At 39.4% G+C, this 13,956-nt stretch overlaps 1 protein-coding gene across 1 annotated transcript in view; it reads right to left on the bottom strand.

Moving 5' to 3' along the window:
• Nucleotides 1-899: 899 nt before the first annotated feature.
• abcc12 (ATP-binding cassette, sub-family C (CFTR/MRP), member 12) overlaps nucleotides 900-13,956 on the bottom strand; it is a 38,708-nt gene continuing 25,651 nt past the window's right edge. The window contains exons 18-31 of the mRNA XM_055154803.1: nucleotides 12,124-12,168; nucleotides 11,877-11,966; nucleotides 11,674-11,777; nucleotides 10,847-11,026; nucleotides 10,545-10,771; nucleotides 6,404-6,541; nucleotides 6,130-6,319; nucleotides 5,951-6,040; nucleotides 5,680-5,869; nucleotides 5,449-5,608; nucleotides 3,225-3,303; nucleotides 2,004-2,117; nucleotides 1,728-1,892; nucleotides 900-1,651 (exon numbers count right to left, since the gene is read on the bottom strand). Of these exons, the coding sequence (XP_055010778.1) occupies nucleotides 1,568-1,651; nucleotides 1,728-1,892; nucleotides 2,004-2,117; nucleotides 3,225-3,303; nucleotides 5,449-5,608; nucleotides 5,680-5,869; nucleotides 5,951-6,040; nucleotides 6,130-6,319; nucleotides 6,404-6,541; nucleotides 10,545-10,771; nucleotides 10,847-11,026; nucleotides 11,674-11,777; nucleotides 11,877-11,966; nucleotides 12,124-12,168 (1,856 nt within the window). The 3' untranslated portion in view covers nucleotides 900-1,567. The remainder of the gene's footprint in view (nucleotides 1,652-1,727; nucleotides 1,893-2,003; nucleotides 2,118-3,224; nucleotides 3,304-5,448; nucleotides 5,609-5,679; nucleotides 5,870-5,950; nucleotides 6,041-6,129; nucleotides 6,320-6,403; nucleotides 6,542-10,544; nucleotides 10,772-10,846; nucleotides 11,027-11,673; nucleotides 11,778-11,876; nucleotides 11,967-12,123; nucleotides 12,169-13,956) is intronic.

Genomic DNA, 13,956 nt, shown 5'->3' with positions numbered 1-13,956 from the left:
CTGAGTGGCACTAAAGTGGTGGAGGCCCACACTTTTTAAATAATTAAAGAGTTTGAAAGCACGATGAAGGCTAGCCAATTATTTGTTACCTTTGTCCATAACGAGGTTGTTTTAAGTCCAAAAAGAATATATTTAAATCACAAGATTCGGCTAAATACTTAACAATAACTTTATATAGGATTTATATAGTTTCAGAAACAGATTTTATATAAAATGATAGGTCTAGAGGTCATTAGTTACCCCATTAGCCCTGAGCACGCTTTCGAACTTTTAATATTAATCTTTTCTTAATTCTATGGGGGAGATGAATGGGAAACTTCTGGAACCAGGGAATGGTCACTGTTGAGCTTCATAATGTGCATAATGACTGCTGCAGTGATGATGATAGTATTTATCAAAATCATCCAACAAAAAATTTATTTAAATTATTGGGCCATAGTAATTTTTAAAGATGTGTTACAGTCTCTTTTTTATTCATCCAGTCAAAATACTGCATGCTGAATGAAATGACAAGAAAACTTTGGCATCTTTTTAAATAATGAAACTTAGACAGACCTACTTTTTATGTTTCTATTTTTGCACAAGGAGGAGCCACCACCTTTTCCAGGAATGACCTTTCATTGTTTAGTAATTTTCCCTCTTAGGCTGTTAGAATATTGGAGTATACAAAAACAAATTGAGCTTATCTTACATATGTCTGAATAACTTTGGGAAATCCTCAAGATAATGTGAAAAGCTGATGTAAATTAAATAAACAATACACTTTGCACCTTTTGACCTAAAGCTGGAAATACAAGCAATAAATAGTTTAGACCACACAGTAGGTAATGATGCTGTTTTATCTTGAACAAAAACTACAGTGAAGCCGGGTAAATTGGACCCTCAGGTAAAACAAATTTATTCAGTCCTAGCATTACACGGTCTATTTCCTCTGGTTTCACTGTGCTTGTGATGATTGTATAGCAGGGCAATCAAATTTACTGAGCTTCACCCAAATGAAATTAAAAGTACAAAAAATTACAGCAATTTCAATTGTTACATTACATTTTTCACAATCTGATTATGGAACCAGTACTAAAGTAAAGCTAAAATGAACTGAAAAAGTTATCAGAGCAAGTCTATAATATTTATCATGATCACTGTTTAAAAATAAGAGCAGTGTCATGTAATGGTAATGTAAAATAAAGAAAATTGCCCCTGTGTGACATGAACAACTCTGAATGCTGTTTCACATGGTCTGTATGTAGGCTACATGGAATGCATTATTTTTATTCTTAATTTTTCCTATTTGTCTTTCAAAACTGTGTAAAACCTTTTCAGTTTATTGTCAGTGTCAAACTAGGAGCTTTAGTGCAAAAACAAATGATAACCCTTCAGTAAAAAACTTGACACAAAGTTCATGTAGGTAAAGAAATGACTGTCAAACGCTGAAGTCATTTTAAGTCACCAAAAGTCTATAAATGGTTTGTTAATTGTAGTAAAATAGTTAAATAGTCTGAACATCCCCAGAAACATCACAATTGATAATGTGTGTGAGTGTAAATGAGTGTAAATGTCCTCAGTTGCTTCAAGTGTTAGCAGCCTCCATCAGAGAAGAGAAGATGGAATCTGGCCTCTGCTGTAGCACGTCTGGTGTGTCCAGTTCTGCCACCTGCCCAACACAACAAAGAGTGTTGCTGATTGTAAAAGGCTGTGTGGCCATATATGTGCTATTCATATGGTGCTACCTGTCCATGGTCTATGACTAGAATACGGTCAGAGGTCAGAACGGTGTTGATGCGGTGTGCAATGGTCAACACAGTGCAGTCCTGGAAGGCTTCTTTGATTGTATTCTGGATGAGAGCGTCTGTCTCTGCGTCGATGGATGCTGTCGCCTCATCCAGCACAATAATCTACAATAGTTAAGATGTAATTATGTGTAAAACACTACATTTCATCATTTATTTACAAATAGGTCATGCTAGTCATACACAAATACATTTTGGGTCATCTTTAAGACAAACCTTTGAATTGCGCAATAGAGCTCGAGCCATACACAGCAGTTGTCTTTCTCCTACTGAGAAGTTCTCTCCATTTTCCAATACTGGAGCGAGTAACTTCTCCTCAAGCTGTGAGATCTGTGGAGAAACAAGGTCACTGTAGTGGCACAAATGTCATTTCAAACTAGTCAGACATCGACAGCAGCCATTTCCCTGCAGTGTGCAGAAATGAGCTAAGTCTTTCACTGGTGTTATATAAATGTGATACATTCACATACACAGTGTCTCCACACTAACACAAGCCCATGCACTCCTCCTCTAGACTTACAGCTGAGAAGACCCACCCTCTCTCAGCACTACAACCACCAAGGTGGGAACATTAATACTGAGTACATTGTGCCAAATGAGCTTTAGAAAGGAGTGTTTTTGAATAAAGAGTAATAAGCTCAACTAAACTAAGACCTCGATTGGGACAAATCTCTCTGTCAAAGCCTGATCTCAGCAAATTTCAGAAGCTAAGCAGGGCAGAGCCGCGTTAATACTATTGGGAATTCCAGGTGCCACATTGGGGTGCCATTGGCAAAAAGTGTCGTTGCGTCCTTTCGCAAGACACTTCACCCATATTCCCCAGTACAAAAGTGAATGTCTGCCCAAGGGCAGGTGTGGCTACAATAGTAGCTTACCACAAAGTGTAGATTGAATGCATAATGCATTGTAAAGTGCTCTAGGTTTCTTATAATGTGCTATATAAATCCAATGATTAATTCATAATTCATTAATTAACTAGAAAAGCACTCAGAGAGCGCAGACCTCCGCCAAGGACTACCCCCATTTTTTATATAAATTGCGATAGAATAAGTGTTCTGGATCAGATCCGGATCAGCCTTTGGAATATGAAAGAGGATCCCATTGTCCATCCCTGAGTCAAATTTCATGGGGTTTGGTCAATAATTAACCGAGATATTGAGAAACAAAATTTTTGGCCCCATTTACCACAATGTTAACTAAAATTTCAAAGTGATCCAGAATCCAGGATTTGTTCTGGATCACCCCCAAAATGAAATCAGTTCTTCCTTTTCACATTTCCAACAAATCCTAAAAATTTCATCAAAATCGGTCCATAACTTTTTGAGTTATGTTGCTAACAGACAAACAAACAAACAAACAAAGAGACAAACGCCGGCAAAAACATAACCTCCTTGGCGGAGGTAATAAAAAAGAAAAGATTCAAATGAGTCAACATACAGATTCTTTCATGCAGGTTTTCTCCAGTGCTGTCCAAATTTCATCATCACTGTAATTGTCAAAAGGGTCCACGTTATATCTGTGGGCAAATGCAGTTTTTAAATACAAATATTTCAGATTATTTTACATAATCTTTCATGGCTTTAGGTTAGATTAAATGAGACAGTTTTCTGTTGCCTAAAACAGACTTTGGTGTCTCAGCTCATAACCACTAGATGGCGCCTGAGTTATGAAGATGCACTTCAGAGTATTGTTTAAGGTGTGGCACTCAGGGTGGGCAGGGAGGAGGGTGAGGTGCCAATGATCAGGAAGCATCTTCTTTGCTGTGAGTGTGCTCCTCACAGGATGGGTACACTCCAGCACAGGCCTGATGAAGCTCAGATCTGTGTAAGGACTTCACATGGAAGAACAACTCCCACACAGAGAGCTTGTTATGTAGAGCATAGATTTTGCACATGCATCCCAGGTTAAATCAGAGGACATTTCTAGTTCAAGTTTGAACATTCATTCACACTCATTCAGTGTCCCCCATAGATCAGTGTGAGAAAATCATCAGGATATTCATGGGAAAAACTGAAAATGGAAGACATGTACAGTCATGAAAATTCATGCATGAGTAAAGGAGATAATATCTGCACTGGGGTACACCCACTGGAATAAGAAATAATGCTGAGGTCCTCGTGCCCCACACTAGGGTAACTCTTCAATCTGAGTCACAGAGGACCAGTGTTGGGGAGTAACGGATTACATGTACCGGCGTTACGTAATCAGAGTACAAATTATGAGTAACTGTATTCGGCTACAGTTACTGTTTCAATGAGTGGTAATTGGATTACAGTTACTTTGCTGAAATAAGTGGATTACAAGGCGGTATTTTCCTGTTTTCACATTCTGTGCTACCTCCCATTTATTTATTTTTTTATTTCGGTAATCCCACTCATTGCCGGAAACCCACACAGAACGCGAGCGATGTAAACGTCATGTTAACGTTGGCAGCGTCGGTCACACAATGGATGAGTTCGAAGAGCCAGTAGAACAGAGCCAGCAGTGCACAGGTAAAAACACATTTGTGTCTTGGAAATTCTCCCGTCGTGAGATACAAACACACACCTTCATCATCGTCATCAACCTGAGAACGCGCGGGTCATGTCTCCTTCCGTAGTTACTGCGCGGACACCAACGTCCTCACGTGCGCCGCGTGTGGACCGTGTTTTCTCGCGTACGCTGCGTACATCGCGCTCCCTCCTGTGACCCTCTAAAACCAGGACTAAACCAGTCCAGGACTAAACTAGGACTAAACCAGGACTGAACCAGATCTAAACTAGGACTAAACCAGAACTAACCAGGTTGAAAATCAGGACTAGACTAAACCAGGACTAAACCAGAACTAAACCAGGTCTAAAATCAGGACTAAACCAGGACTAAAATCAGGACTAAACCAGGACTAAAACCAGGACTAAACCAAGTCTAAACAATATGACACCTAACAGTAGGTTAGACTTGAATAATTTTAAGGTGATTTGATATAAACCTAATTTCTCTATCAATAATATTTTTTTAATATGGTTAAGGAAAGGGTTATCTTGTTATTGTCTTTTAACAGACAAAACATCTTATGTTAAAATATCCTTGTCTTTGATTCTCTACAGCAAACAGTTGCTTATTCATGGAGACTTGGGCTCAACAGACAATTTGAAGAGAACAAACAAGAATTTTCAGGATGTGGTTGCTACATTCACGTTTTAAAAAGCATGACAATATCAAGTAATCCAAAGTAATCAGATTACGTTACTAACTTTAAGTAATTTAATGGATTACGTTACAAACTACATTTTGGGGTCTGTAATCTGTAATCTGTAAGGGAATACATTTTAAAAGTAACCTTCCCAACACTGCAGAGGACACAGAATCTGCATCTCTGCCAGACCAGTGCCAAGATTGTCTCAAAAGTCAACAGACAGCATGTACATCCATCTTAAGATTGTTATATGTCTCTGCTGGTGGATATGTATCAATCTGCCACTCATTAAACCTGTCTTTGACTTGCCCAGCACATAATTACATTAAGACAGTCACTATTAGAGCTGTGTCTGAAGTGTAGAAGCTACAAGGATGAGTGGAAAAACATATTCAACCTAAAATCTGATCAATTAGTTATCATAATTAAACCTTACCTGGACGACTGAGGAATTACACTGAAATGTAATAAATGTGTGTCTGATACCTGACAGTGCCAATAAAGAGAACTGGGTCTTGAGGGATGACAGAGAGTTTGCTGCGCAGATCATGCAGACCAATGGTGGCTATGTCCACTCCATCTATCAGGATAGATCCTTCTGTGGGCTCCACCAGACGGAACAAAGCTACAACCAAAGATGACTTTCCTGTCCACATCAGGATTTAGTTTAAACACAGAAGCAACAGCACTGAACAAAGACTGTACATTTTGACCAACCTGACCCTGTTCTTCCGACAATGCCAAGCTTCTCTCCACCTTTGATGGACACGTCCAACCCATTTAAGACAATAGGCGTGTTTTCTCTGTATCTCATCTTATAGTTCTGGAAAGTGATTGCCCCATTCACTGGCCACTTTTGGGGAATTGGAGCATTTTGCACTTGTCTGGGAGACTCAGATGTACTATCCTGTTTAAGTGTGGACACTTATTAGGAGTTCATAAGATAATAATATTGTCCATATTAAAACAACAACAATCTTTTGAATACTTTAATGTATTCTTGAAGACGCTCCACTGAGGTGAACTTCGCCTCCACCTCCGTTGACATTCTCACAACAAACTGAATCATTACTGTCAGCTGGACAAATATAAAACATATTGGCAGCAGGAAGTATTTATATATATATATATATATATATATATATATATTACAGTTACATTGTGTACCTGTACTGTGTATGACATGGCCAGTCCTTTCAGAGATGGTGGTATAAGGTCGTTACTACTGAAAATAACAAACAATGATACTAATAAGCAAATGGTGGCGGACAAAGAATCCAGACAGAATGACAGCCATCTTGATGCAGAATTAAACAGATAAATGTGGTTTGAGTTCACATCTGTAAGCACCTTAAACCTATAACAGGAAAAACAAGTACAAAAATTAGTAACAAGAATAAGCCAGGACAATAAGCCTGTATTGTAATTAAGATTATTGTACATTGCTAACTGGCTGTCTTTAATGTTATAAGCATGGATTGTGCTCAGGCCTTGCAGTGCTGAAGTGGTCAGTGAAATACAGGGTGAGCGACTTATATTCTCGATTTCCTTCATCTGTCGAATACCTCCTCGGAATATACTGGAAAAGAAATAAACATTGGAAAATGTGTGATGTTTTGTCATGACATACGTTCCTTCTATCCTATATATTTAGGCCTGAGCACCAGAAGCTGGGGGCTATTAGGGGACTGCAAACCAATGCTACTAGTGGCCGGGAAGTGAACTGACACGACATGACATGTGCATAGTAGAAAATTTCGGAGGTGCACGTCGGTCGACGCAGAGGCCCTGCGTAGGGGGTACGCGTCGACGCAGATTTGACGCTGGACCGCAAATTGGCCTTAACCAGGTACCCTCGCCATGATGTAGGAATGCGCCGGAGCTTTCTGAAAATGTATACAATGCTAGCAAAAAAAAAAAGAAAAAAAAGAAAAGTGGAACATTGTTCTCGTATCAGAATATTATTTTTCTTTCTTATTATTGGGCCCGAGCACCAGAAACTGGCAAATGGCCTATTAGTATCACACAGAGATGCTACTAGTAGCTGTGAAGTGAACTGACGCAAAGTGACTTGCTCATGGTAACCAGGTACACTTAGCCTGGCGCCACCTAGTGCCTCCATCCGGTCAATTTAATTTCTCTCCAGTGACTAGGTCAGGAATCAAAATACATTAGACGGTTTGCAAAAAACCCGGAATTGCAAGTTCGGGCACCAGCCAATCAGCGAAGAGTCATATATTCAGTGTTGTCAACGATTCAATGATTTTATCAAGGGAAAGGCGTTATTTGCCCTTCTTCCAATGGGATTTGGGAAAAGCTTAATATACCAGTTAGCCCCGTTAGCGGCACATTACATATGTCACCCCGCCTACCGTCGAGCGAACGAAATCTAAGGCTGCGAGGTAAGTACAGTTTAAACGAAGTGAATCGAAGTAAAACTGGCTGATGAATAAGGCTAAGATACATTCGCCATGATGTAGGAATGCACCAGAGCTTTCTGGAAATGTATACAGTTGTTAGCTAAAAAAAAAAAAACATTGTTCTCTTATCGGAATATCACTCTATAGCTTGTAGGCATGAGCACTAGAAGCTGGTGAAGGCCCTACTAGTACTGCAAAAGTGATGCTACTAAGTGAACTGACAGGAAGTGATGTGCTCTTAGTGACCAGGGTCCCTCGCCATGACAGGAACACGCGAGACATTTCCGAAAATATATAGGTTGTTAGCTAAAAAAAAAAAAAGCAGAACATTGTTCTTCTATCAATATATTATTCTTTCTTTCTTTTATTTGTTTCTGTTTTGTAACCAACTCACCCACCTTTCACCCAATGAACAATGACAAAAACTCATGAGCATGCCAGCTCCCCCAAATGAGGCAAAAATGCATTAGAGTATAGGACCAAGGCCAAAAATAAAAAATAAAAATTGCACATAGTATCCTAAAATTTGACACAGAAGTGGATCCTGACAGGACAAGGAAAGATTCTATGCCAATGATGCCTGTTCCACCAGGGGTCAGCAATATTTGAAAACTAACTAAGGGGTTAGGGCTAGAGTTAGGGCTCTTATCATTGCATTATTGTCTCTTGTTGTCAGCTTTTGTTTTGTGATTTAAAATATAATTTATCCAACCAACAATGAATATAAAGGAGCAGCTCTGATGCCTCTGGTGTAAACTGAAGCTTTTAAAATTATGCGTATATGCAGCTCTGCCTATGTTACGTGTCACTGACCGTAAATTCCAGGTAAAGTAGTAGAATGCTGCCAGGACACCCCTGCAGAGAGTCTTCAATGTGTGATCAGGTGTGGTCACTTGGCATGTGAGGTGACGACACCTGTCAACTGAAGCTTGTTAGATGCAAGTATATTTGAGGCTAGTGTAAATGTATTTGACATTTCTGCATATTTGAACATGGATGATAAAGAATTGTTACTTTAAGTAATAATTAAAAAATATATATTTAGTTTAGTTGTTGCATGTTTTTACTTAGGGCCCTAACCCAGAGGTGGTAGTGCCACTACTCCTCCTCATCGAGAGTAGCAAGCTGTGGGAGGTGTTGAAAGCATGTCCCATCAGAAGGAGCACTCAGAAAAGAACTATGACTCACAATCTGGAACATACTTTCACTTCTGACAGGCCTGGAAATGTCTCTACTTAGACTGCTGCTCCCCTACAATCAACTAAACATGGGCAACCATTTCAAATATTATATATATAAAACAGTTCTCAAAGTCCTTCAAAATTAAAGACTTTACTTAATTGAATTCCTTCATAAAGCTTTAAATGGTCATACTGAACCTTGCCAGGTAAATAGGCAGGCAATTTTAAGTGAACAACATCATCGTGGTCTCTAGGGAGGAGACTGTCTGTAGACAGGTAGTGTAACAGGCTGGAGCAACTGTAATTCATCACATACTGGCGACTGGTCAATAGAGGGCGCAAGTGTGCCACACTCCCTAGCTTGACCTAGATAAGAAAACATTATAAAGTCATTATTTTGTATTAGGCTATATATTTAATATTTTCTTTAAAATTGTATGTGTATCTGCATAGACATATTTTTTATCATGTTAAATGTCCTCTCATCACTTGTTGGTTCATGCATTTGGCCTTTGAGTTCATTAAGTCAGAGCAGTTTAATGGAGTTCTATAGCTTCTAATTCTATAGTTCTATATAAGTTTTGAGAAAATTTGACATCATTACATTGCTTCTGCCCATTACTTTACATTAGAGCCTTGAAGCACGGGCCGCAGGGTCGGTGCGACCTAAAATCAAGTGATAGGTCTTCATAAATGTTATCACACACAACCTATTGTGATTTAGTGTGCTAGCTCTGTCCTGCCCAGCCCCAACTCTCCACTGGCGGCATCTTACTACTACTATAGGCTAATGAATGGATAACAACAGAGCTGCATGCTATTCAGTTATGACACGTTCAACTTCAAATCAAAGTGTGTCTGAGGAACAGTTTTTAGGGAGTAACATGTCTTCTCTTCAGGGGGATTCTTCTGCCAAGCAAGAAAGAAGCATTAGATAGAAATGAGTGCATCTGGCTGCGGTGATCCTACGACTCTTATTTTGATTCACACTGGCTAGTTACTTTTGCCTAAACCTTCACACAGGAGAGCGCAAGAAGAGACCCAAAGCAATGGACACACTGACACAGACCCACCCTCGGTACTTGGGAAACTCTCTCGCTGCTCTATCAGCCTCTGCCAGCTTGTTTTTGGGCGTAAACGTTTCACCTGGGCATAGTGTGCAGAGGGCTTAAGTCTACTTGGTGCCCTAGTGCTAATATGGACTGGCCGTAACTTTCAGATTTAAGTGGGATTAAGACTAGTTTTACCACCAGCTCATGCTTTCGGCTCCCACACCTTTTTCGCGGACCTCACTGGACTAGGACATGGATCAGTTTGAACTCATCATATTGGACAATAATACACTTTTGGAGACAGAACCAACAGGACAGTGGATAGAGGGTACACTCTGCTTAAGTCCTCTAGAGAAGTTAAGAGGCTTGTTTTCGTTAGTTTGGGGCAAATCTGAGGACGGAGCTTCACAGGTAAATTGTGTTGTAGTGTTAATAGTTAAATAGTGCGTAAATGAGCTCATGGGTGTGACAGAGCTGCTCTGGTGTTCTGCCGTGTGCTGTAGGAGTGGCGCTGATGCCATGCGTTTGTGTTGTGCCTCTTATAGCAGTTTTGCTGACGTTGTTGGGGCTGGTTGTAAGCAGTGGATCAGGCTGTGTTTTTGGGGCTGGTTGTGTGCGGTGTGTTACATAGTGTTGTTGGGGCTGGATGTGAGCACTGTATCAGGTTATGCTGCTGTGTAAACTTTGTGCTTGGCTGTGCGTTGTGCTCTGATAAATATAGTTCAGCCAGTAGTGACCAAAATGACTGTCTGTTTCTGGCATTCATTAAAATACAATACAGCCTATATATAATAAATCAATTTATAATTTTGGTCTTGGCGCCCCCCCCCCCCCAAAAAAAATTATACCACCAGTCGCCACTGTCATCACACCAAGTAATTTCCCATAGTGAAACAAGTAATTGTATTCATTTAAAAAACAAAACTTACAAGTGGATGACTGCAAACAAGACTCCAAAAACCAGCACACCCAAGAGCATCAATGGAAAGATGGAGGCAATAACAATGAAAGTAAAGGTGACTAAAAGACAATATTGAACCAAAAGGTCAATGTGCTGTGGAAGCATCGAGTCCACTTCTTCTTGGTCTTTGGTAAAGCGGTTCAGAATACGGCCAGTTGGTGTTGTGTCAAAGAAACTCATGGGACAAGACAGGACCTATGACAGGAAAATAAGATTACAACCAACCTACTTAAACTACTACTACTACAACTATAGTTGTAAAGTACTTACATTTCTGAACATTTTGTCATGATACTTGCAGGCAGCATTAATTGTTATGCCTGTGTAGACAAAGCACTTTAAAAGGACTAGTCCTAGTATGACAACAACAATTAAACCATAAATCATTTGATAAAAGTGAAGCTGAGGGTTTTCAGTGATGTTGCCAGAGTTTGAAGTGGTCTCACTGGACTGTCAAAAGAAGAGAAACAGGATTATGCTCAATATTTCTGCCCACATTGAGGTCTACACTGGTCCTGGAAGTTAAAATTCCCCTTTAATTTTTAAAAATAGACTTTCATTGTTAAGAGTTTTAATGGGGTACTCTGTGGTACAAAGAGTGTATTTCTCAAATATCCTAAAAAGAAAAGAATATGTTTTCTAAAATAAATAAACAGATTTAGATTTTATTTACATATATAGTAAAAATGACATTTTAAACAGATATAAACAAAATGACTGCAGGAGAGAACAAGTATGAGAATTTTTGGTCTTATAAGACCACCTTCCATATACACATGATTTTAGCACAGCAGTCATGAATAGGCAAGTCAACTTGCCTATTCATGACTGCTGAGGAAACAGAGAAATAAAGGGAAATGCATTAATTCTCCCTTAGTAAACAGACTCTCCACATGGTCTTGAATTAAGGTTTTCTTGATGAGTTAATTTAATGTAGACTATATTTTGGTGCACCACCTGCTCGTCTCCATGGAGACATGTATTGCCTGGTATGTTTTACAGCTTTCACCCCTGTGTCTCCAGCACTTATTCCCCAACACCAAGGCTGCCTCTTTCCTGAAAAGTGAGTAAGAATTTTGAAAAATGAAAAAACTCACCCCATTACCCTGTCCAAGCCAGTAACTGAGCCACCAGTTGCCAAAGGCTGTGGATCCGACTTGCAAGACAAAGATCACCAGCATCAGAAATACAACACATAATCCTGTGGAGATAAAGAAATAGAGGGAGGAAGAAGCATGTGAAGTATGTATTGAGACATTGCATTAGTGAATATGTGAAGTACAAGTGCTTTCTGCATCACCTCCTACTGCCTTAATGTAACCGTAGTAGATTCCCCATTTCATGGTGACCTCAGTTTCATGTTTAACAAGCTGGTCTTTGTCTACAGGAGCTTCAGGAAAATAAAGCATGTTTACAGTTACAGAAGAAATAATCATTCTCACATCTTCTATTGCTCACTATTCACATTAGAGGACAAAGGTTTGAAATCATAGCCAGCTAACCTTAAAATGATTATAGTTGTTGTTACAAAAGAAAAAAACACTTACATTTCAGGGAAACTGACCCAATGTTTTCATCTGACGTATCAAATGCTAGAAGAGAAGTATGATAATAAGTTATTTTACTTCAAAAAACATTTCTACAAAATGTCCGTAAAAAAATATTCTCTCAAAGAAAATTAAATCATGATAAATGAATACATCTTTTTATCAAAAACATCATTTTTTTGCAGACAGTGTTTATGTATTTTGAATAGTGTTGTAGTACTCGAGACTGGTCTTGGTCTCGAGACCAGCCTTGAGACCATTTTATTTTAGTCTTGGTCTTGTCTCAGACTTGACCATGTTTGGACATGGTCTTGACTCTGTCTTGTCTTGGTCTTGAAGACTCGAGGTCTAACCCCAGTTAAGAACTTGAAAAAACAGGTTTAAAAAGCCCACCCACTTCCTTCAGTTTTCTGTAAAATGCCAGTGGAAGTTATATTAATTAGTGAGGGTCCAAACAAGGAGAACAGAGTGTGTTTATTTATTATTTTATTTATTTATTGATTTTTTTCAATTCAAACAAAACATTATTGTTCTGTCCTTGTATTAGTGTATATTAGTGTATTATTATGTGTTGCCCTTGGTGATAATTTTGTGTAATTTTATAGAAGGTGCTGACCTCTAATGGTCAGGTTGATTAGTTCAAGCAGTCAGAAAAGCACATGGCAGCAACTGTGAGCAGTCTGTCACAATCCACTACTCCATCCGTAGTAATCCTATAAAATGTGACCTTGGCTTTTCACTAAAAATACAATAAACCAAAATGAAGACTGATCCTACATCTTCTGTGTGGTTGCTGAGATTCTGTTGACACTATCCAAAATTCTACTTTTCATACAAGAGGAAGGACAGCATAGTGAAAAGCCAGCTTTCATTTGATGAGGAACAACACCATGTTTATGTTGTGGAGGGTGAAAATCTGTCCCAATGTGAGACAAGATCACAAGAATCCGCTTCAAGTAGATCGTCACGCAAATCAACCAGTGCAGCAGCAGCATGTGCAAGAGCTCACGCAGAAGCAGCAAAAGCACGTTTCAAGTTTGCAAGTAAAGAAATGGAGCTTAAGATGCTGAAGGCACGCCTTGAAGCGTCAATGGAGATTTTGGCCACTGAAACGAATGCTGCTGCAGCTGTAGTGAAGGCCGAAGTTTTAGACGCAGTAACCGGATCCAATGAAGAGAAATAGGGCCATACACCTTTGTTGTCATTATCTGTTGATTCTGTGGAATGAACAAAGGAATACGTGAAAGAGCAAAACAGCATGTTACAGGACACACAGCCAGGACTACAAACGGGTTTAATCACTTCAGATCCTACAAGTGATTCATCTCCTGTGTGTAACCCGTGTCTGTGACATGTTGTGACGAGCTAGGATCAGCACACAGAAGTTCAATATGAGAGCGCCATTAGTCATAATCTGCCTCATTGCTGGGTTTAGGAATTTTCCCAGAAAATGTACGGAGTCGAAGTGGGAACAGAGATTGAACATTGATGTCATATGTTCTCACAGTGCGCTCCACAACCACTTCAGAGAGTGACATTCTTGGTCCCAGAGAGACAGAGGCATTGGAATGATATGGTGCACCTCTTGGTGAGTGTTAAATTCAGTCAATGTTGGGTGCAAATTAACTTTTGTCTCCTCTTGTTCATGCTCTCCATACTCTTCTCCTCTTCACCATCATCATAATTATCATCTTCATCTCCTCCTCCAGATGCTGCCAAATGTTCACTTATTTGGTTCATTGTTCCTTTCAAGATTTCTTCAAAAGGCTTTCCAGTTTGCTGGGCAATACGTTTTAGCCCTTAAATGTAGTCAGTGGGAGGAATACTCCCCAC

The sequence above is a fragment of the Boleophthalmus pectinirostris genome, unplaced genomic scaffold (assembly GCF_026225935.1).
Source record: "Boleophthalmus pectinirostris isolate CB_2022bp ecotype Guang Dong unplaced genomic scaffold, ASM2622593v1 HiC_scaffold_19, whole genome shotgun sequence".
In the NCBI taxonomy this organism is placed as follows: Eukaryota; Metazoa; Chordata; class Actinopteri; order Gobiiformes; family Gobiidae; genus Boleophthalmus; species Boleophthalmus pectinirostris.
Note: the sequence above shows the minus strand (reverse complement) of the source record. Positions and strands in the feature narration are given on the sequence as shown.